At 45.8% G+C, this 23,261-nt stretch overlaps 3 protein-coding genes across 4 annotated transcripts in view; 2 read left to right on the top strand and 1 right to left on the bottom strand.

Annotated features, from left to right (window-relative positions):
- The first annotated feature begins 525 nt into the window (after nt 1–525).
- Nucleotides 526–15,037, top strand: SIN3B (SIN3 transcription regulator family member B). Its single transcript, XM_040537416.1, has 19 exons — nt 526–646; nt 1,181–1,287; nt 1,952–2,105; nt 3,110–3,373; nt 3,761–3,904; nt 4,129–4,251; nt 4,765–4,854; nt 5,293–5,411; nt 6,149–6,356; nt 7,064–7,180; nt 7,546–7,784; nt 8,476–8,659; nt 8,882–9,476; nt 9,976–10,145; nt 10,660–10,833; nt 11,113–11,205; nt 11,523–11,617; nt 11,761–11,965; nt 12,304–15,037. The coding sequence occupies exons 1-19, from the start codon at nt 545–547 to the stop codon at nt 12,532–12,534; spliced, it is 3,414 nt and encodes a 1,137-aa protein (XP_040393350.1). The 5' UTR covers nt 526–544; the 3' UTR covers nt 12,535–15,037.
- A 4,568-nt stretch (nt 15,038–19,605) lies between these two features.
- On the top strand, nt 19,606–22,655 carry F2RL3 (F2R like thrombin or trypsin receptor 3). Its single transcript, XM_040537417.1, has 2 exons — nt 19,606–19,736; nt 20,268–22,655. The coding sequence occupies exons 1-2, from the start codon at nt 19,646–19,648 to the stop codon at nt 21,341–21,343; spliced, it is 1,167 nt and encodes a 388-aa protein (XP_040393351.1). The 5' UTR covers nt 19,606–19,645; the 3' UTR covers nt 21,344–22,655.
- The window catches only part of CPAMD8 (C3 and PZP like alpha-2-macroglobulin domain containing 8), a 54,247-nt gene continuing 52,678 nt past the window's right edge, over nt 21,693–23,261 (bottom strand). Inside the window, exon 45 of one of the 2 annotated variants that reach the window (XR_005814729.1) lies at nt 21,693–21,774. The gene's annotated coding sequence lies outside the window, so the exon portion shown is untranslated. The remainder of the gene's footprint in view (nt 21,775–23,261) is intronic. The other variant, XR_005814727.1, reaches the window with a different exon arrangement.

The following is a 23,261-nucleotide window of genomic DNA, read 5'->3' as shown; positions in this document are numbered from 1 at the left end:
ATGGGGCCCTGGGCAACCTGATTTGGTGGGTGATGTCCCTGCTCTATGGCAGGGGTTTGGAACTGGTTGACCTTTGAGGTCCCTTCCAACCCGAGCCACTCTATGACTCTATAATGGCTGGACCGGACGATCTTGGAGATCTTTTCCAACTTTAACGGCTCCACGAAAAAATGACTAAAAACCTCGAATTTCCCACCCACACCAGCCACCGGGCTTCAGTCCCCCCCCCCCCACTTTTAATCTCAAGAGCTGAGGGGGGGCCGTCGGCGGACACTGCCGCCCCCAGCCCCTCACAGCCCCCCACCAGCCCCTCAGGGCCCCTCAAAACGGCCGGAAGCAGCGCGCACACGCACACAGACACGCGCACGCGCGCGCTCCCGAGCGGCGCCGCCGCCGCCGCCGCCGCCGACGGAGGCCGCGAAGGTTCCGCCGCGGGCCGGGCCGGGCCGAGCCGTGCGCGGTGACGCAGGCGCTCGGCGCGCGCTGACGGGAGGGGAGGGGGGGGGGGCGGGGGGGGCGCGCGCGCGGCGGCCCCGATCCCAACATGGCGGCCGGGGGCGGCGGCGGCCGGGGGGGCAGCGCCCCGCGGTGGGGCGGCGGCGGCGGCGGCGGCCGGGCGGTGGCGCAGGAGAAGCTGCCGGTGCATGTGAGTGCGGGGGCGATCCCGGGATTGTGTCCTCCCCCCCCGCCCGTCCCGCCCCTGGGGCCTGCCCCGCTCCCGGGCCGCGGGGGGGGTGGCCCCGGTTCCTCCCCCCCACCCTCCCGTTGCCGTGGGGAGCCCCGACCCCCTCCTCCGGTTTTCCCCCCTCCCCCCCCCCCGCCCCTCTTCTCCTGTCCCCGGTACCGTGTCCCCGTCCACCCCCTCAAGCCCTGTCCTCCCTCGGGACCGTGCCCCCACCCCCGCCCCGGGGCTGCCCCCCCCGCTCCCGGTGCTGTGTCGTGTCCCCCCCCCCGGGCCCGCTGTCCTACTCCGGTACCGTGCAGCCCGCCCTCCCCGGTCCCGTGGTGCTGCTGCCCCCTCTGGTACCGTGTGCCCCACCCCGCCCCTCCGGGGCTGTGGGGCTCCCCCCGGGGCTGTTCCCCCCCCTCCCCGGTGCCCTCAGCACCCTGGGGTGCCCCAGGGTTTGTCCATCCCCCCCCCCCCCCCCCAAAGGGCATCAGCCACGCTCCCTCCCTGCAGGTGGAGGACGCGCTCTCCTACCTGGACCAGGTGAAGATTCGCTTCGGCAGCGACCCCGCCACCTACAACGGCTTCCTGGAGATCATGAAAGAATTCAAAAGTCAGAGGTAAAGGCCAGGTCCCGCGCCCCGGGGCTGCCCCGTGGAGCTTCTTGGGCTTTACGGGGCGCTCTCTGCCTTTGCAGGGTTCCTCAGCCTTCCCACCATTTTAGAATTATAGAACCATTAAGGTTGGAAGATACCTTTAAAATCATCTGGTCCAACCATCAGCCCACTACCCATATCACCCACTAAACCACGTCCAACCAGTCTTTACCATCTCCTCAGACACGCAGGCCACCCTGCTGGCCCTGTTCCCCTGTAGGAGAAGGATGTCTGTCCACCCCAGTGTCGTGATTGTTTTCCAGAGCAGAAATACCCAGGAAGAGAAAAATGTGGTTTTACTTCCCACTCTGAAACACAGGTCTGGAAAAAAAGGCTCCTAAGTGCAGAGCTGCGACCTACCAGCCCTCCAGGTGATGGCTGCCTTGCCCAATTTACGTAACCTGCACACTCATATCTATCTCATCTCTGTGGACAACACTCCCAGGGTGAGGCTGCAGTGGATGGTGGTTGTTCCCTCTGCTTGGGTTAATTTCCAGGTCTGAAGTTCCCAAAGTTTGTTAAACACTGCATCTGTGAGAAGCCAGCTGCTTGATGTACCTCTGTAATTTTCTAGGCTTGACTCAGATTTCTGATCTAGACACAAGTAACAAACTATTCTCAATTTTAGCATTGACACACCTGGCGTAATCCGACGTGTTTCGCAGCTGTTCCATGAGCATCCTGACCTCATTGTAGGGTTCAATGCTTTCCTCCCTCTGGGATACAGAATAGAAATTCCAAAGAATGGGAAGTTAAGCATACAGTCACCGTTGGCTAGTCAGGTAGGTTACGGAGCTCATTGTTCTAAGTAAATCCTGCTATATGTCTCACTATATACATCTCTTACACAGTTTAGGCTTCGCAGATTTGCAAGTATTGCACATTGCTAAAGTTTTTATAGAGCTTTCAAAGTATGGTAATGGGTACAACATAAATTTGAATGTTTATTCTCAAAGCAGTTGTTAGTTTAGCTTGCACTAGAGCGATATTTCTGCACAAAGTGCCACTGTAACTCGAAATACTTCAGTCACGTTTGAAAACTGAAATTGTAATCGGCTTGAGCTGTTTTTATAGACTCTCGATGTGTGGTGTGTAGTGACGAATTAAAAAATCTGGAAGACTCATACTTCCAGTGAGAAACTGAGAAATGTGTTTAGGCGGTAGGCAAAAAATATGTGTCAGGTGTTGCCATGTGATTGGTACCATCCTGCAATGAAAGGCTTCTGCTGTAATGTAGGTGGATATGTATTGGCCTCGGCTTCTTTTTTGTTGTTGTGTGGTTGTGGAGGCTGAAACAGAGCTACCACCTGAATTTCACTGATAAACATGTGGTTTAACTCTAATTAGTAGCAGTAGATATCTTTTAGATCTCAGTTCCCTCAGGTCTCTCTGTTGCTGAGAAATTTAGCGTCTTTGAGCTTTACATTTTATTATGTTTCTTAAAACTGACAGTTCCTCTGGAGTAGAACAGTGGTACCAGAAACCGCAGCGCACATGATTTGGTACACCCTCTCAAGGGTAGTGGATAATGCAGTGACAGTCAAAAAGCAGCAGTGAGTCAGATGGTTTGTAAGCCAGATACGGCTTATGGGATTTTTTTTGTTTTTAAACTCATGGTGTTAATAACGTAGGTAAGGGAATTTATTGGCTAATTAAATCTTTTTTCTTATTTCTTCACGTGGTAATCTTTTCTAGCTAAACACTGAAAATAGCGATGCTAGATTGTAGTTGAACTTGCACCTGTGTTGCTGTACGAATCACTGTCTTGTATGTTTTATACCACTAGGTGCCCTCAGAGCCTGTTCCCAGCGCTGTCCCTGGCAGTGGGCTGTTGTTGCATTACTCTCAGGAGAATTCGCACAACCACAGTGACTGTTCCGAGGAGTTTAGGCAACAGCTTCCGTACAAAGAAGATAAATCCCAGATTCCTTTGGAGTCTGATTCTGTAGAGTTCAATAATGCTATTAGCTATGTGAATAAGATCAAAACACGCTTCCTGGACCACCCAGAAATTTACAGATCCTTTTTAGAAATTCTTCATACTTACCAGGTAAAAAGCCTTCTGCGTTAAGATACTGTGGGTGTGCAGTGTGGCTGGTTGAATAGTTGTTGTCGAATGAAACGTCAGCCTGTTGAACAGTTCCCAAGCTGTTGTCCAACAACTGCCTCATAGATATTTACATGATGAAATGACAGAAGTGTGAAAATTGTAGAACTTTCTGGGCTCTGTGGTGTAAAGGAGTTGTGTCTGCTTCTGTCTTCGCTAACCTTCAGTTGATGTAATGATATCCTGTGTGACAGGATGCACTGTAAGAACCCTGGGCTGTCTGATAGTTATATCAAGTTTGTGTTGCCTAGGGCTTTTGGCTGTTGTGGAGTTGTCAGTTTTTCTGGCATTGTATGTTTTTGTGTCTAACATCTGTGTATATCTTTGCAGAAAGAACAGCTGAACACTAAAGGTCGACCCTTTCGAGGCATGTCAGAGGAAGAAGTGTTTACTGAAGTAGCAAATCTGTTCAGGGGACAGGAGGATCTGCTCTCTGAGTTTGGACAGTTTCTTCCGGAGGCTAAGAGGTCTTTGGTATGTGTATGCTTGGAACAAGACAGATTATTGAATACTGCCTGTTTGTATGTGGAATATGTTATGGAGAAACATACAGCCAGTAGATGAAATTTGCTTCTCTTCACTGTCTGGAATTTCACAAAGCAGGTCACTGAACTACATGCTCTCTGTTCGGGTAAACCAGATTCTTTATTTGCACGGACTGAGGAGAGAGCACTGAAATGAGTATTTATTTTCTTCAGTTCACAGGAAATGGACCATGTGAAGTGAACAGTGTCCAGAAAACTGAGCATGAAAAGAATCTTGAACACAGCAAAAAACGATCCAGACCACTGCTATTGCGTCCTGTTTCTGGCCCAGCAAAGGTATCTTTTGCAAGCGAAACTTAGAGTAGCCTGGTATTACTCATTGTGTTTATATAATTCCTTAGATAAAGTTGTAATGAGTGGTGTCTTTGAGGTACGTAGGTGTTAGGTATGAGAAAATATTCAAAGCTATTTTAAAAATACTAATCTGCTGCAGCAAAAGAGGATGCTTAAAATATGCTCTAATGTATGCGGTACCATGTTGAATACTAAATGTCAGGACCTCGTGTACAAAGTATTGGCCCTGGAAAGGGCCAATTCATCATCTTTACAAGCGAATCGTTCTTTGGAATTCTTCCTGAAGTGATCCATTTTGTGTGTGTTTTCTTCTCCTTTGTTTAGGGAGTCATTTGATAGAGGTTGCTCTGGAGGACTTGACATAGCAATGCTAGATCACTGTTTGGGAAATACTGAGTTTCAGCCTTTGCTGAGAGTTGTTACATGTCCGTAAAGTGGAATTTGATAGTATTTGAGTGACAACATGTTAAGTAAAACTGTTTGTTCTTTTAACAGAAGAAAATGAAACTGCGAGGTACCAAAGATCTGTCAGTAGCAACAGTGGGAAAATATGGAACACTGCAAGAGTTTTCATTCTTTGACAAGGTCAGTATTTGGCCTGTTCTCCCATCTGTGGACTAATTTTCAACCATTTATGTGGTTATTAATTTAATTGGTTCATTTTGTATACAATTTGTGTGTCAGCACTTAGCAATTGCCTGACTTTGGATGGCAGAGAGACCAAGAAAAAAGAAAAAGATGGTTTTGGAAGAGGAGTGGAAACTCATCATTAACCTTTTCCTGAATGCTTGTCTCTGACGGACACGTTTTTCTCTGCTTTTCAGTGATATTTCCTCATAGTAACCAAATGTATTTACTAAATTATTGTATGAAACTGGGACTTTTGGGGCAAGTTCTCTTTCTGTATTGTGGTGCAGATAGAGGTTTGCCACCATACCCATGGTTCAGAGTACTTTGGAATATGAACACTAAATAAAAATGACATTCAGGCTGTCTGATCATTTCTCTCCAAACTGTTTTTAGGTGCGTAGGGTGCTAAAGAGCCAGGAAGTCTATGAAAACTTTCTCCGTTGCATTGCTCTCTTCAACCAGGAGTTGGTCTCTGGCTCTGAGCTGCTCCAACTAGTTACACCATTTCTAGGGTAAGTTACTGATTGCCATCTCTGCTGTGTTGTACTTTTGTAGGCCTTGCTCTGTTAATTTTTTGTGGGCACTGTGAACTTTGTTACTGAAGCTTTGGATTTAACTTCAGAAATACCTTCCAGGTAGCATGCCAGACACTGGAAGCTAATCCATGAAGAGGAATAATAAAATCCACATCTTAACGTATCTACACAGCTCTTGAGCATTTCGGGGAGGATATTTTCTGCTGTTTGTACATCCAGTTGAAAGCCTTATGAGCAGCAGACTACCTGATGCTATGCTAAACTAATGGGGGCAGAGAATCTCCTGTATTCTGGAGTGTGGTTTCTGTTCACATTCCCTGTTCTAATCTCCCGCTGTAAAATACAGGTATAAACATGGAATCTCGGAACAGAGCTGTGAAAAAGATAAATCGTTCTACCTCTTTGTTGCGAGTCTCCTGTGCTGTTTGGCTTTCAACAGAAGAGGGAGTCACATACCAAGGAATGCTGACTCCTTAGTCAGTTAAGGGTAGTGTTGGTGAAGCTGTGAAGAGAAATTCTCTTTCTGCCTTAAGTCAAAAAGAACATAAAGCATTTCAGAAGGAAAGATAACAGAGGTGAAATGTTGGCGAAGGATTTCTCACCACAGTACTAAATTTGTTTGGGTCTTCACCCTCACTTTTATGACATGCATTAGCCACCCTAAAACTGTCAGAATGAAATAACGTAGCTTATGCTTACTTGTGTTTCTGAAGGAAATTCCCAGAACTGTTTGCACAGTTCAAGTCCTTTCTTGGTGTGAAAGAGCTTTCATTTGCTTCTCCACTGAGTGACCGATCTGGGGATGGAATGAGTCGGGAAATTGATTATGCTTCCTGCAAGCGCATTGGATCAAGTTACCGTGCTCTTCCAAAAACCTATCAGCAGCCAAAGTGCAGTGGAAGAACAGCCATTTGCAAGGAGGTATTTGGGGATCAACCTGTTCAATCCCTGTACACACATTGTACTTAGGTAACTTGAAGTAGAGTAGTTAGTGCTACAGCTTCTACGCATGGATTCCTCTCTCTAACACTGACTAGTCACCTTTAATCTTGCATCAGTTATTCATCCAATTTATTGAAATAAGAGTATCCACATTCAGCTTACTAATTTTGTCTAAACATATCTCAAAGCACTTCTTTCAGTTTAATCTCTTCTAAGTCTGTGTGCATACACAAAATTATTCGTACAGAAAAGAACGTTAAATAGAATGAAATTAATTTTCTAGCAGTGGACCCTAACTTTTAAAAACAATGTTTCTCCTGAAAGAGCGCTGTTAGCAAGTGTCACAGGCACTGTTGTCACTCAGAACAGGCATATGCAGCATAGGTAGGTGCTCCCACCTTTTCCTGTTGTTGGCAACTCTGCTTTCTTTACTTACAGTTGTGGATTAATGCAGAGTGATCTCTGTGCTCTGTGAGATGATCGTGAAGGTGCTTTTGAACTTTGACACATTTCTACACAGACCTCTAATCATCTGAGGAGCACTCATGACAGTGTTAACTAGGCTGAAAATTCCAGTAGAAACTCAGGGAAGAACTCTGCAAGAATAAAACAGTAAAGTATCAGCCCCCTGAGAACAGCGCTGGGCTCATAAGGCTCTGTTCAATGTCATGTCTGTACTGCTGCAGGTGTTAAACGATACCTGGGTTTCATTCCCATCCTGGTCCGAAGACTCAACTTTTGTCAGCTCCAAGAAGACTCCTTATGAGGAACAGTTGCACCGCTGTGAAGACGAGCGTTTTGAGGTACATCTGCTACTCAGCTTCCTTTCCGCTTGTCTTTTTCCTCAGAAAGCAAAACTTCTAGCCATGAGGATTTTGACTGAACTATTTGGTGGCCAAATACTGGAAGTTCAGTTAGTATTTGTTGATTTGAGTTAGAGTTTGGTGTTTTCCACTTGCTCGAAGTCTAATAGTTCTTTTTAGGCATAGATCCAGTTCTGAAAAGCTTGTTATCTTTGGGAGAACTAGTATAGGTATATCTCCTAGTGGGAAACCTTGATGATGATTCTTAGCTCCACCCAGCAGGCAACAGACCTGAGCACTGCTCGTCTCCATTTTCCTGCTATGCATGTTTTTAACACTGTCTTTTTTGAACTCTTTCTTAACAGTTGGATGTTGTCTTGGAGACCAATTTAGCTACAATACGTGTGCTGGAAAGCGTGCAGAAAAAGCTTTCTCGACTGACTCAAGAGGATCAAGAAAAATTTCGACTTGATGACTGCTTGGGAGGAACATCAGAAGTGATCCAGCGCAGGGCCATCTATCGCATCTATGGTGACAAAGCACCAGAGATCATTGAAAGCCTTAAGAAAAACCCAGTTACTGCAGTTCCTGTTGTTCTTAAGAGGTAATTGCTGTTCTGCCATGTTCATCTGGGATCTCTAAGAAATTGATACAGGATTGTAAAGGTTTTTTTTTTTTTGATTGTTTGCTTCCAAAAATAAGTGACTTGGTTTTCACTTTCTTAGATTACAATAAAGGACAGAGATAGGAAATAAAGTAGGCTTTTGTTTGAAGTGACAAGTATTTTTAGCAGATTCTTAAAAGTAGGTAAAAATGTTTTGTTAGCTTATTGAAAATGCTCCTGTCTGTATTTCATGCTCCTTATCAGACTGTGCTTATAGGAAAAACACATTTTTTAGTTAGATTTGGGAGTGAACTGTTTTTGAGTTGTAAGTCCTGCTTACTTCTCTTTATTTCTGAGTACTTCATCCATCTCTTTTTTTAATTAAAAAAAACAAACAGTTTCTTTGTAATGCTGAAAGGTGTTATGAGATGACCTCCAGTTAGACAGTTAAGGTGTTGGAAACAGTTGTGGATTTCTAGACTTCCTCCTAAGCATTTTTTTAAACCATTGTCTTCTGTAGACCCTGTTAGAGAGGAAAACCTATCTCCAGTGATGGTGCATTTTTATTTATTTACGGCTCCTAGGAATGCTGAAAAGTTTTTGGTGCATCACAATTAGCTACTTTAAAAATGCTTTGTGTGCATTTCTGTGGTTGTCTTTTCAAACTGAAGTAGAGTGCATGTTTATGCAGGTTGAAAGCAAAAGAGGAGGAGTGGCGGGAGGCCCAGCAGGGCTTCAACAAAATTTGGCGGGAGCAGTATGAGAAGGCCTACCTGAAGTCTCTTGACCACCAGGCCGTCAACTTCAAACAAAATGACACCAAAGCTTTGCGCTCCAAGAGCTTGCTGAATGAAATTGAGAGTGTCTATGATGAGGTGTGTATGCTAGCAAATAATGCATCCTATTTGTCCTTCACTTATATATTATCTAAAGGTTTACCTCACTCCTGGGACCTTCTTGAAGGTAGTGCTTGGAAGAGTTCTCAGTCAAAAATGACTGTCCTAAGCATAGTGTTAATATGGGCTTATTTCTTCTGGCAGGAATGGCTCTTGAGCATGGAATGGAAGGATCTTTACCTATTTGTGTCTTGATTACAGCATCAGGAGCAGCATTCAGAGGGGAGAAGTTCATCCACAAATGAGCCTCATCTTATCTTTATCTACGAAGACAAGCAGATTTTGGAAGATGCAGCGTCTCTTATCAGCTATTATGTAAAACGGCAGCCTACTATCCAAAAGGAGGATCAAGCAACCATTCGGCAGATAGTGCACCACTTCATACCTGAGCTGTTTTTCTCTCAGCCCCCTGAACACAATATTTCTGAAGAATCAACAGATGAAGACAGAGAGAACCATCAGGGGCAGAATCTGGATACTCCTGAGCTACGGAAAAAACATATGCCTGGGCCTCCAAGCAGTCCTTTGGAGGCAAAAGCAACCTTCTGTGATGTTACAGCTGCTGAGCCCCACAACACTCTGGATGATGTTTACAGTCTGTTCTTTGTCAATAATAATTGGTATTTCTTCCTCCGCCTTCATCAGACTCTGTGCTCGAGGCTCCTAAAGATTTATCGTCAAGCTCAGAAGCAGCTTCTAGAATATCGGACAGAAAAAGAGAGAGAGAAACTCCTTTGTGAGGGGAGAAAAGAAAAGACCAATGATCCAGCCATGGAACTAAGACTGAAGCAACCAAGTAAGAGTAATCTGGGACATAGTCTGTTCTTAATGTTCTGGTTGTTAGCACTTGACTGTTTATATCTGGGTAGCTAAGACTAGCAGGCAAGTTTGTAAGGAATGTAGAGGTACAAATCTCGACTGTATTTGCAATTCATGGATGCAGCTGATTTAACAGGATAGCTAGTTCGTCATTTATCCTTTGAGGGCTTTCATGCATAGTTCATAGAGACTTCCTGCAAGCCCCCTGTTGTCAGGTGCTCTGAAGTGTCTTGTATTAATCTGTGACTTTGATTAAAATGTGAATGGCTCCACAATGAAATAGTTAACCACACAAGGTAGTCATGGAAGAGCATGAGGAAAAACTGTTAGTCTCCCAGCACTCCTTCCAGAGACTTCTGTGTAAACATGTTCCCAGTACTGAATGTCTTGTTTTGTGAGCAGTGTTGTCCTGTACATCTCCTGACTTCACTCTACTACTTTCATGTAGTAAGTGACTGCTCTTTTCCCCTGTCCAGGTGAGGTGGAACTGGAGGAGTACTATCCTGCCTTCCTGGATATGGTGAGGAGTCTGCTGGATGGGAACATCGACCCAACACAGTACGAGGACACGCTGAGGGAGATGTTCACTATCCATGCCTATATTGGCTTTACTATGGACAAACTAGTGCAGAATATTGTCCGCCAGGTAACTAGTTTGCTGCTGTCCTATAGACAAATAGGTTTCTCACATTACCCTGTACTACATAAACTCAGAAAATGTTGAGCAAATTCATAGAAAACTTACGTTTGTAGTGGAAAGGGCCTAATAGAAGTTCAGTGAGATAGTTCAACATCACCTACAGCACAGGGATCACCTCAGGGGATTGATTCTTCCTGGCCTTAAGTTCCATTTTTTTTCAAAATTCTGCCATTTTCAACATGTATCTAAGGCAAAAGAAAGGCTCAGTCCATTCTACTAAATATCTGTCTTCTAGTTGTAGTTTTGGTACAGTTAAGGTACATCAGCCCCTGCTCTTCTCTGTTCCTTGCATGGCAAAGTAATGAAAAGGAGAGCGAAGGGTGCGAAGTCTCTGAAGTTAAAACTTTGGTACTTTGTCTGAGGTGTGATGCTGTGCTGAGTTTTGCACTCCTTTCATAATACACTAGAGTAAACTCTTGGCCCAGACTTGCTGACTGAATTCCCCCTTTTTTAATGGAAGCTTCACCATCTAGTGAGCGATGACATCTGCTTGAAGGTTGTTGAGCTCTACTTAAACGAAAGGAAGCGAGGTGCTGCTGGAGGTAACTTATCCTCTCGGTGTGTCCGGGCAGCAAAGGAGACCAGCTATCAATGGAAGGCTGAACGTTGCATGGCAGATGAGAATTGTTTCAAGGTAAGAATTTGCTGCCAGGGAACTTCATAAAGTGGCTGTAGCTCTTCACCTTGGAGAAGTGATTTTGGAAGCTCCAAGGCCACAATGTTGAGTGAAAGCAATATGGAGAGAAGGTTCCAATGCCACCACAGATAGTGAAGCGGTGTACTGGCTCACTGAAAAGCCGTGTTGCTTGCTCCTCTCCTGTTGTCATATTTATTGTCCAAATGACTTGTGACTATCCAGAGTTTTATTGTGGACCCATGTGGCCAATATCTCGTGCCTGTCACTTTATTATAGGTAATGTTTCTGCAGCGGAAAGGGCAGGTGATCATGACCATTGAGCTTCTGGATACAGAAGAAACCCAAACAGAAGATCCCGTGGAGGTCCAGGTAATATTACAGTGATTGTGGAGTCTGTTGTACGACTGACAAAGCAGATGCTAAGAATGCTTTCCTGCCTTCTTGTTCCAAAATGTGAGATATGGCCAGAAGGATAAGCTTACCTAGGAGGTTGGAAGATTATATGTGGGGCTGTGGTCATTGACAGAAGTGTGCACGTTAACAAAACAGTTTCAACATAAATCAGCTTGGGGTTGACTGAGATACCAACATCTTCATAAAAAGCAGCTTGGAAGTAAAGTAGTTCTTTGCAGCAGTGTTAGTCCTGATGAGAGAAATCTGACTTGAAATTGTTCTCTCTTGCGTAGCACCTTGCGAACTACATGGAGCAGTATGTTGGGGTAGAAGGAGCTCCAAACAACCAGAATGATGGCTTCTTACTGAAACCAGTCTTTCTGCAAAGGTGAGCTCCCTCCCTCCTCAGTCACACCTGCAGCAGCTGGTACTACTTCCTCTAAACATGTGGCAGTGATTTTGGGTGATGCACTTAAGGGAATGGAAAACTAAGTGTGACAAATGTTTCATAATTTTTTCTATTTTTTTTAGAAACCTAAAAAAATTTCGCAAGTGGCAATGTAAGCAAGTGAGAGCTCTGCGGAGTGAAGTGAAGAGTTCCTGGAAGAGACTGATTGGGGTAGAAAGCGCCTGCAACGTGGACTGCCGTTTTAAGCTCAACACCCACAAAATGATGTTCATCATGAACTCAGAGGATTACATGTACAGGCGGGGAGCTCTCTGCCGAGCCAAGCAGGTACATCTATTACTCTCTCTGCACTTCAGCCAAAAGACAGATACCAGTAAGAGATCTTGTGACTGAATTCCTGCAAGCTGCACCCAGAAGTTACTTCTCTGTGTTGAATGAAACAGGGAGGAGAGATGGTAGATTCTGTGTGCTTTGGTTCAGTTTAGTAGTCTTTACCATGCAAATTTTAAGGGCGAGTGACAAACATTAAGAAATGAAGATCTTTAAAGGCAGGGATGCAGTTTTCTGTTTTACTGTTTGTGTTGTGTTGTAAAGCATGCACATCTTGGACGTTCAAAGAGGTGAAGGTTTTGACCTCTTGGTGATCTTTACTGTCCTGTTTTCAGGTACAGCCAATGGTGCTGTTAAAGCACCACCAGCAGTTTGAAGAATGGCACAACAGGTGGCTAGAAGAGAACGTGACCATGGAAGCAGTTGATGTTGTTCAAGACTGGCTAATGGGAGATGAAGATGAGGAGATGGTGCCCTGTAAAACAACTTGCGAGACAGTGAATGTCCATGGGGTCCCGGTGAACAGATACAGAGTTCAGTACAGTCGCCGTCCAGCTTCACCTTGAGGAGACTTGTGCCTGGGACCAAGACAAGTAGGAGCGTTGCTGATGAAACACATTTACTCTGAGAATAGTGGTGGGAATGCAATGTATGTATTAATGATATTTATCCAAACAGCATTTTACTTTGGATTATGATGTATTTTCCATATGGCATAGACTTGTCTCCTTGCAGCGTAATCCTCCAGTCATTATGAAGAGACTTAACAGCTTTATGGGAAGAGGGCTCTTGGCATTGCCACACACTTTTTAGTAGTTTCATAGCTTTAGGCCACTGCTGACCAGCCAACATAGGAGGGCTGAACGAGGGGGGTCAGGCTCTTGGCAAACCACCACTAGTGGCTTCGTTGGAGAGATGGAGTTGGCTGGTGCTTGAGCAGATGCTGGCAGCTGCTTCCACTTTGAAAGGTTTAATGTTCCCTATCTTCCTGAATTTGTGCTGTCTTGGAGCCTGCAGAACTCTTCAGTGTAACCTCCAAGTGCCGGTGTGGCTGAGAGCACCTGGCACAGGTTGCCAGCCTTGCTGCAGACTGCTTCGTTATCTGTGTGTACTGATAAGACAACGATTGCAGTATTCGTCACTGATGCTCTGGTGAGAAAATGCCAAAACTGAGACAAGGGTGTGCTAAACACTCTAACTCTCACTCATCAACTGTGTATTTTGGAGCACGAACTAAGGGGGAAGAAACTCTGTAACCTGCAGTGCTAGGCAAGAGCAGCTGGCGGCACAGGACAGCCAAGGCCCATTGTCACCTACCTGGCTGCAGGTGCTGCACCAGATCCCGTGTCGTTGCTTTGTGAACATATGACCTGCTGCAGACTCTGCCTTTCACATCTGGAGCTGCTTGGAGCGTGTGCGTGGGAAGGAATACCCATTGCGAGGTCTGGTCTGGTTTTGGGGTTGGGTTTTTTTTCGGATTTTGCATGCTGATTGGCAGCCTCTGGAGACTGTGTTCTCAGGCGCTTCGCTTTTCTTGTGCATGCCCGGACTCCGTGGTTCTGCTGGGTTGTACCACTTAAATACATCGGTAGATGGAGCGCTTGCAGCACAGTAAGCGCGCTGGATCTGAGGTTTGTCCCAGATACTCTGCTGTTTCTGCTAGGTCAGCACAGATGATGTATTTGCAGTGACACATGGAAATCTGTGATGGGGAGGATTAGATCCAGCCGCAACCATTATAGACGAACTTTTCCACTGAACCATCTGTACTTTGAAGCCTTTTTGAAAAGAAGCAAAACAAAAAGTACCTTGAACCGTGCAGAACACTATGTCAATTATCTGACTAAATCTATTGAAAAAATCAAGAAAATTCAGTCGTGTCTGTCCTGCAACCCCGTTGTGACTTTGCTCTTGTTTCGCAAAGGCAAGCACACTATCATGGAGTGTATAACAAACATAATGTCTTGGCAGGTCCGTCCTCCTTTCAGCTCGGCTTCCAACTTTTCCTAGCTTTTGGGGGAGTAACGCCCCACCTGGATATTTTTTGTGGCTTTGATTTTTATGTTAAAATTTCTGCCAGACCTGAGTAGCAGCCTGTAGGATTTCTCCTGAGTTATTTCCACTGTACAGCATTTGGTTTTGCAATTGTCTCACTTGACAGTAGAAAAATTGGCCTTTGGGGTACATTTAATAGAAAACTGTACCGACTCTTTTGTCTTTCTTGCAAAATAATCTGTGGGAGGGAAGGAGGGAGACCAGTCTCTGGCATTCGTGGCCACTTGCACAACTATTGCCAGTGGAGCACTATTCATCAAAAACTCGTGTTCTCGTTGTCCGAGTCTCTGTTAAATTTTGGTTACGGAAATGATCTGGAGGTTCTTCCCCTGCTCTTGTTGCAGTAAGTGATAAAAGCCACTGAGGGTGTAGCTATGGGAGAGCTGCGTGGAGAGGGGGGACAAGCACAGTGCAAAGCACAGTCTCCCCTTTTGCTGCCAGACAGCTCAACAAAATACACCTCAGTCCTGTTCACCTCTCTGCTGTCTTCCAGTGGAGATGACAACTGTGCCAAATTTTATGGTTTTATGATAACAGAAAATGTTTACTAGACAGTAGGTTGCAACTTGTGGCTTAAAATGCATTTGATTCCAGGTGTCCCGCAGTGTAGGAGGGTAACACACCTGTGCACCATCCTGTTCCATCTCTCCATTTTTAAGTGTACTTCAGGTATTTTTAAGCATCCTTATTTTGTAAACCTTAATTTATAATCTGAACAGATGAAGACAGACTGTGGCCCTTTACAGTGCTATTGTCTTAAAAATGATAGTAGCAAACGATGTGAAATGATGGAATAGGGGGCAGTGCAGGTTTGAGAGTGGCTTGCTAACGTCTGAGAGTTTAAGCTCAACTGTTGTGTATCTGCTAGCACGACCTTGATTCAAGAGTTTGTTCTTCCATTTTTTTGAAGGATCTTTGCTTTTGGGCTTGTAATTGCTTTGCCAGCTCTTTGAATGTAGTTTTTTTATATTTATTTGCACATTCAAGTAAAATAAAATATTGATTTTAAAAGTCTGCAGGTCTCACTGTTTTAAGTTTGTTTAAAATTAATTTAAACATTCTGACAACTCCCAGAAGTGATGGTTGTGCACCTGAAACTGAATTTTAAATGATAGAAAAATGCAATTGAAAAGTTGGATGAAGCTCCCTTCGAGCAGTTGCAGGGAGGCTGCAGAATGTAATGATTCTGATGTGTGCCAACTCGCTTCCACGGGAGAGCAGGCAGCAAATCTTTAAACTTACCTCCAGTGGTACATTAGAGCACTACCTAACGTAAAAGGGAAACAAGTTTCCTGGAAAAGGCTTGCACTAGGAGATCCCATGCAGGAAGATGGTGCCTGTGGCTCTGTACTTAGGTGTGTGCTGCCAAGACCTCTCTTGGAGCAAAGGCCCGTGTCTGGATGAGAGCAGAGAGGTCCATGAGGTGGCACAGTTGCTCCATGTGGAGATAGGTATCAAAAGAAGACATTGTATAGTGCCAGCCGAGCGTATCTTTTCGCAGATTGGTTTATTTCTAGCAGCACCTTTGCCTTGAGAGGTGTGGCGCAAAAATGTGGTCCAGGCCTGGCCCCCAAGTACTCGCACGCTAAATACAACAGACATTCAAGAAAGTGACTGATTCCAGTTCCGAAATCTATAAGCACATCTGCTCCAGGTTAAGACAATACAACTGCAACCATGAAAATTACCCCCACCCCGCCTTTCCCTCAACCTCCCCAAATTCCTGGGTAATAACATGTTTAACTGTTTTCCCTGTGAGCTCTGCACAACAACTGAATGTGTAGATTTTGCAAATTAAGCTGTCGTGATGTGACCCAGATCTGATAGGAGTTTCCTTTACATCATTCTCAACACTTCCGTTGCCATAACAAAAGGCAACTCTCCTTTCTGTGCAGCGTATTACTCGCTCACAGGGAAACAACTGTTGTTCTCCTAATAACATTCCTCTGCTGCATAAATTGTATGAAATAATTTGATGAAAATGATGGTAATGGCGTCTCAGAGGACACAGTACACTTTACACAAGAGTCTCCTCTTAGAGACCTTGGACTCCTCACAAAGAACGTTCCCCGTGCTCTAGGGGAGGCGAAAGGCCCTGTGGAGCGACAGCCAGAGCTGACATCACCCAAAAGCAGTTGGAGATCTCGGCAAGTGGACGGTCATTTGGCAATGACAGACAGCTTAAAATATCTTTCAGGTTTGCAGGATGGAGTAAGAGCTAATGATTTTATAAATTAAATTAAGAACTGCTAAAGGGAATACCCAAATGCAGTATTTAGTATTTCAGGACTTTTTTTTCCATGTTACTGTATCACGGTGATGCACAGAGAGAGAGGGGGCTGAAAACAAGTGACAGGTATCCTAGAAGTGTGTGTGTGTAAACACGAGTTAAGGTTTTATTCATGCTTTAGCCATTCCTCTGGATTAGAACGTAGCTACCCTAAAGAAACCAGAGGCAACCTCTTTCTTCCACTCATCAAAATTTAAGACTAAATTAAAGTCTAGCAATGCTAATCCATACCTGTTCTAAAGGATGAATCGAAGGCCAGTGCTTAAAAGGGATGGTGGCTGTATCAGGCAGGGTAGCCCTCACCCCAGTGTCAATAACTTGCTGAGAAAAGTCCAAAAGAAACTATTGCAGAACATCTAGTGAGTCAGAGTGATGCTAATAAACTCCAGCCATTCCTGAATAATAACTTCGTGTGGGCTTCTTACCCTCTGGAGTGAAAAGTGCAAGCAGAAGAGAAATTGTCAAAAAAAGGAAAGTCTCCCCAAAGAATATTGTACCAGCATAAAGCTTACAAAGTGGTGAGGAGAAAACAAACGAGAATGGAAGGGAAAAGCTATGGGTGGGATCCCAGTGGAAGAGAAGAGCAGGACAAGCAGAAGAGGGCCACAGATTCCCTGGAGCCAGGCAGCTCGCAGGGTGATGGTGTGAGACCCCACAAAATGAGAGGAGGACGAGCTGGAGAAGTCAGAAGCGCCCAGGGCATGAAGTCAGCCTGTAGGTGCCAGAGCCTGCAAAGGCAGATTTGGGATGTGGGGGATCCTGCTTAAAAGGCCCACCATTTCTATTTCAATAGTCGGTGGAAGTTTCTGTGCCTGGTGGTTCTGAGAAGTCTCAGATGCTTGCACACCCAGCGGCTGGGAAAGGCAGGGCCCGTACTGCACTCATGGAAAATGTGACATTGTGCTGACACTGGTGGAAATGCTCCGTGCTGCTGGCGCTAAGGCAGAGCCGCTGCCTCCACAGTCAGCTGCTCCTCGTGTCTGCAAAGCAAACGCGAGCTCAGCCTGGGGCAGGTATTAGCCGCACTAAGATGTCTTCTCACCTGTTGGCTTGCAGCTGAAGAACTCCCTGGAGCTCCTGGAACAGAGCAAAATGTAAGCCCCATTATGAAGATGCCATTTGCCTCCCAAAGTTTGTTCTTCCAGGCCTTAAAGATGTACGTCTGGGGCAGGGCAGGTCGTGTTTGTACCCTCCCTCAGAGCTTTAAAATCCCTAACCTGTTCTCCTTCCATCTTCAGGGTTCAGAGCCATGGAAGAAAAGCGTGCCTGCTCCCAGGAGATGGCCTATTGCACAACGAATAGCTTTAAAACCAAATTGTTACCCCACAGGGCAGGGATCACACAACTTAAAGAGATGTTAACAAGCCGTGACAAACCTCTGGCATTAGAATGTTCATGCAAGCTGTTCTGCATCTAAAGCAGTCACTAAAGATCACACAGCATCTGAAAAATGAAGGCTACGGCAAGGCATAACCTCTCTCTGCTCCACTCCAGAGACCTGGCCATAGGAAACGGGGCTGCGATTTGCACACTATCTGAACCTGATTATGTCTAATTTTTTGCATACAGAGCATGGAAAGGATCCTGGTTGAGGCATGGAAAATATGCGGCCACATGAGTCATTCTGTAATGGTTCATAAATCCTGAGAGAATCACAAAAGCAAAACATCTAACATTGCATCTTCCCTGTCCCTGCCAGTGGAACCCCACCTCTCGACACGCTCGGCACAAGGATGTGGGAATATGGTGAAAGCAAAGGAAATAGGATCATTTTCTCCTTGGAATAGAGGAATCTCATCAAACAGCAGCCAGGCTCAGATTTGCAGCCTTCACAGAAGAGGCCATTCATAAGCTGAGGAGAAAGAACTGAACTCCTCCTCAGGTTGCCAAACCAAATTTACAATTCTTACTGCCCAGGCTCCAGCTTCTGTCTTTACCTCCTTGCAGAGCCAGGCAGGGGACTGGAGAGCAACAGCCTAAAAAGCAGCAGCCTCTCAAGCTCCGACCTCCTGCCCACCCTCTGGATTACTGGGAAGCTTAATGGAGCGCATATGCAGATGATGGGAGAGTATTTGGGACTTCCCCAGTGACGTTATCAAGGCAGAGCAAGGAAGGGACTTACACTCTCAAAGTTAGAGGATGGGGGGACCAGCAAAGAATCTTGTTACAGTCCTAAAGGCTCAGGGAACATCTGCCAGTGCAAAGGGTCCTTCTTACAACTCTATGAGAGTCACCATCTCCATGCAAGCAGCAGGTATGTGGCAGCAGCATGCTGCTGCTCCAGGCTGCTAGCTAGTAAGGAGTGCTCTACTCTTTTAGGGATTCACTGGGTGGAGGCTGCACATCTCTAGGAAAAACACAGCTCTTGGGCAAGAGTGAGTGAAATTCACCATTATCTGCCCAACAGCAGAGGCTTCCTGTGGACCCTTGTCAGGCCCCCTTCCTGCTGGACGGAGCTGCTCTCCATTGTCCTGGGGATTTATCAGTGGAAGCAGCACGTCTCCGTCAGCCATGGGATCTTGCCACTTATCGCTTGGATGTTACAGCACCCCAGGCTGGCGCGTGCTAGTCCTGCTGCTTTCAAGTGCAAACAGATCCGACTCACGGGGCTTTTAATTAACCTCTGCAGCCAGCTCAAGAAGGAAGGTGCAGTTCATTTCCCTGTCTGCCCTGGAAGCATACAAATAAATAGAAGAACTCTGAAAGGCCCAGCCTGATCTGGGGACTGCAAGGCAGCCACTAAAAGCCCTGAACTGTCACAAAATGAGGCTGTAAGAGCCTTGTGTAATCCTGAGGAGCTTGGGAGGTTTGTTTGGATCTGCAGCTCTCCAGTACTTCATTTATATTTATGTGAGGGGACGATGTCTTCCCAACTTGTTGAGTTAGTGTGGGAAAAGACCTGAAATATGTGGAGCCACTTGGAGTGGAAGGACGCTGGCTGCAGGAGCTCAGAGGCATTTCGATTCAGTTTACACGCTACATCAAATTCAAAGTGCGTCAGATGTGACATTTTTCATTTTCAGGAATATTCTGGAGCAGGAGGGAAGTCCAAAATGAGTCATTTGAGCTCTGACAATGAGACACAGCTCCCGTGGACCTGGATACGTGCATCCATCCTGGTCCCGCGGCTGCCACTGGAGCTATGTCTCTGCTTGGACTCAACAGACTGTAGGGATGTCGTGACAACCCCCATAGGCCTCCAGCTTCACAGGATAAGCCTGGTGCTTCCGTGCGTTAAGGACTGCGAGAAGGAAATGCGCAAGCACGGTCACTACACGACTGCCTTTCCCACACAGCTGTGAGCCCAGCAGCTCCCTGGTTGCCACACCAGAATGGAGACCTCCAGGAACGGACGGCTGTCACCCCAGCTCGTGGTCTGCTGTGCCTTCTGGGGACTCTGCCTGGCCTTTCCAGAATACGATGGTGAGTGCACATCTTCGGGTGAAAAATTGTTTCTTAAAGTACTGGATACTAGGTACCTTCTTAAGATCCCTGGAAACTCATTTTTGTCATGTTATCACATGGGTGCACGCTCTAATTGAGATTGATGCATACTCAAATTAGAGCAGGAGGTGATAGAAGATGCTTACGAAAGGGAAAGAAACGGGGTGAATTGGATTCTTTTGACAGTTGGGCAGAGGAAGCACCGTGTTTCCCCAGGCCTGTTGATAATTGCACGCCATAGCAATCGTTTGTGAGCGGTGGGACACCACCGAACAGAGCAGTCGTGTAAGTTTTCAGTAAGGTTGCTGATGGTTATTCTTGCACACCTAACTCTGTGAGTTAGCTTTTTCTGCCCATCGCACAACATCTTACAGAATACTCTTACTGCAAGGGACCCCAGCATAAAATGCAAAACCTTAGTGTTTGGTGTAAGCATCGTGTATCCAGCCTGTTCTGCAAAGTGCTAGCATTCACATGCAAGCAAGTAACAGACTGTGTTTGCACCGACAGATTACTCTCAGAACGCCACCAACGAGCAGGTAATGACACCAGAGATCACACCGTGTCCCCGAGCCATCCCAGGGGAAAAGATAACGATAAACAACATCACGTACCTGTTGATACACGAAGCCACCCGCTCTCAGCTGAATAGCGTGGTCACCGTGCGGCTCATCCCCTGCCTCTACACCCTCGTCTTCCTTGTGGGGCTGCCTTCAAACGGGCTGGCCCTGTGGGTCCTGGCTACCAGGGCTGAGAAGCTGACCTCCACTGTCTTCCTGATGAACTTGGCTGCAGCAGACCTGCTGCTCATCTTGGTGCTGCCCTTCAAGATTTTCTACTATTTCCTGGGGAACAACTGGCCCTTTGGGGAAGGCCTGTGCCGGGTCACCACGGCTTTCTTCTATGGGAACATGTACTGCTCAGTGCTGCTGCTCACGTGCATCAGTGTCGACCGGTATCTGGCTGTGGTGCATCCTTTCTTCTCCCGTTCTTTCCGCACCCCTGCCTTTGCTGCCTGTACCTGCACTGCCATCTGGCTCTGTGCTGCTGCCCTCACCCTGCCCCTGACTCTGCAGCAGCAGTCGTATCCCCTGTACAGAGCAGACACCACCCTGTGCCACGACGTTCTCCCCAGGCACGAGGATGACGGGTATTATTTCTACTATTTCATCTGCCTCATTGCCTGCGCTTTCCTTGCTCCTCTGGTGGTGATGCTGTTCAGCTACTGCTCAGTATTGCGAGCCCTCCTGGACAACGGCAAGCGGTACTCCTACTCCATGAAGCTCACAGCTCTCGTGCTGTTCACACTCGTGGCCTTCTACACACCCAGCAACGTTCTCCTCCTCGTTCATTACTCCAGCTATCACTCCAAGCTGTACGGTAACCTGTATATCAGCTACATGGTGAGCCTGGCCATCAGCACCTTTAACAGCTGTGCTGACCCCTTCGTCTACTACTATGTTTCTGAAGATTTCCGGGATAAGGTGAGGAAGAGATTCTTCAATCACAGCAAAAAAACCACCACATCCTTAAAAACCTCCAAAGAAACTCTCCCTCAGAAAAGTTCCAAGGATTTGCTGGTATGAGCCTCCAGCCCAGCTCCCTGCTCCCAAGGCACTCACAACATACAGTGGGGATAAGACAAAGACAGTGAGTGCTGAGATTTCACAGGTTTCATCCAGAGCAGCAAGCAGTACGTCCTAGTAGGCAAGTCCTAGTAAGGAAGAGCCATGTTCTTCTGTCTGCATGGCTGAGACCAAATAAACCTAGGCCACAGCATTCCTTGAAAAGTGTGGAGTCCAGATAAGATGTGGAGTGCTGAACATGAATAGATCTGTTACTGGGACACTGCACCTAACTTCTCATCTGGTCTCATATTGCCAGGGATGCTTTTGCTAACACACCTCGGTCTGCTTCTCCTAACACACGTTGCAAGCTGGTTGCTATCTGCTTTCTATTTCCTTTTCTGCTACTGGCTTTCTTGCTGTCTTTGAACACATAGTCCTTTTACCTAAAACTGAAAAAGAACAGGCATTTAGCAAAATCAAATTTCTAAACGTTCCAAAAGCACTAGGAGGTACCTATGTGGAATGTATTCTCCTGAAATAAAATACTTCTTTGTCAGGAGAACGTACAGCACTAGCTTTTCTACCACTTACATTCTTGGCTTGACTAGTGAACAAAGGAACACCACCATGGTAATGCCAGCCCATTGTTGGTAATAAGTGTAAAAATCCTATTCATTCATCCTATGATGCTCGGCATCCATGATTGCTCTGAGGCAAAGACTGTATTATGTCTCTTGAAGGGAAACATTCAGGAAGGAATTGAGCAAACCCTCACTCTAGAAACTCATCACTGCTTTTGCTTAATGACACACGCAATTGAGACCTCACGTTTATGAACCAAGCTTGTTGCTCAATCCTGGAGCATGTGGCAAATTTGACAAAATAGGGCCAGCTCATCTCTGGGAATAACCCAGTGAGGCACAAGGTAGAAAATGAGTGATCAACTTCCTTAGAGTTCCTGAATTCTTCAGTTTTATGGGTAAAGGCATGACTTCTGTGATCTATGATCAAACAAGCTTACAGCCTACAATGTGAATAAAGAGAGACAAACAGCATTGTTTTAAAATCAGTTTTTAATAAAATATTTATCATAATCTAAAACAAACCCTTTTCTGGACTCAGACTTGCTAAGATGTGTGTGAACAAAACAAAAATGATCATAGAACTGTTTGCGTTTACATGTATGTGCAGGGGTGAAATGCAGGTGAAAAACTAGAGCCCATCTCCTACGGGTGCAGCAGTGCACGTACAGAGAACGTGCCAGCTACCGAACACAGGAGATGTGGTGGAGCCAGGCTGCAAGCCAAGACTACTGTCACTCAGTCAGAAATAGCAAGTACTGCAAAAACGACAACAACAACAAAAACAACCAACAAACTGAGCTGAGGTTTTCCAAATAGATCATCTATCCACAATAATGAAAACCAGGTTACTCTGCATTAAATATCAATAATCAGTGTCAGCAAAGCAAGTGCTGTTGTTTCAATGATGCTATTCAAACAAACTGAACATTCTTCCGATATTTGTTTCCTACTGAGGCTGATTAAGAAGGAGGGAAAGAGGCAAGGCCAAAACGCTTGGACAAGAAAGGACAAGGGAACTATTGCTTTAAAATAAATACCATGGTAATGATTACTCTGCATAATGTACAGTTACAAATATATAAATATTAATTTCATTGAAAGGATTGCAAGCAAAAATCACTGATAACTAGCACTGCTGTAGCTATTCAGTAATGTAACTTGATGTATGTAGGAATTTGTGTCTTACAAACCCACCAGCACTTTTCTCCTTTTGCAGTGAGGGACCATCAGAGAAAGGAAAGGAGAAGCATCTCTGACAGAGGGAGGCATATGTCTCTAAGCCACAAACAATTCAAAGCCCAAAGAAGCAGAAGCTCTGCTTTTCTTGAGTAATACTGCGTCTGATATGGCTA

The sequence above is a fragment of the Cygnus olor genome, chromosome 26 (genome assembly GCF_009769625.2).
Source record: "Cygnus olor isolate bCygOlo1 chromosome 26, bCygOlo1.pri.v2, whole genome shotgun sequence".
In the NCBI taxonomy this organism is placed as follows: domain Eukaryota; kingdom Metazoa; phylum Chordata; class Aves; order Anseriformes; family Anatidae; genus Cygnus; species Cygnus olor.
This window is presented reverse-complemented; position numbering and strand designations above follow the sequence as displayed.

Excerpts from the sequence above, each read along its gene's own strand:
- SIN3B (XM_040537416.1), top strand. The coding sequence starts at position 545 with ATGGCGGCCGGGGGCGGCGGCGGCCGGGGGGGCAGCGCCCCGCGGTGG. Across the intron at positions 4,855-5,292 it reads AGTTTTCATTCTTTGACAAG|GTGCGTAGGGTGCTAAAGAG; the intron begins GTCAGTATTTGG and ends AACTGTTTTTAG. Across the intron at positions 7,785-8,475 it reads GTTCCTGTTGTTCTTAAGAG|GTTGAAAGCAAAAGAGGAGG; the intron begins GTAATTGCTGTT and ends ATGTTTATGCAG.
- F2RL3 (XM_040537417.1), top strand. The coding sequence starts at position 19,646 with ATGGAGACCTCCAGGAACGGACGGCTGTCACCCCAGCTCGTGGTCTGC. Across the intron at positions 19,737-20,267 it reads GGCCTTTCCAGAATACGATG|ATTACTCTCAGAACGCCACC; the intron begins GTGAGTGCACAT and ends TTGCACCGACAG.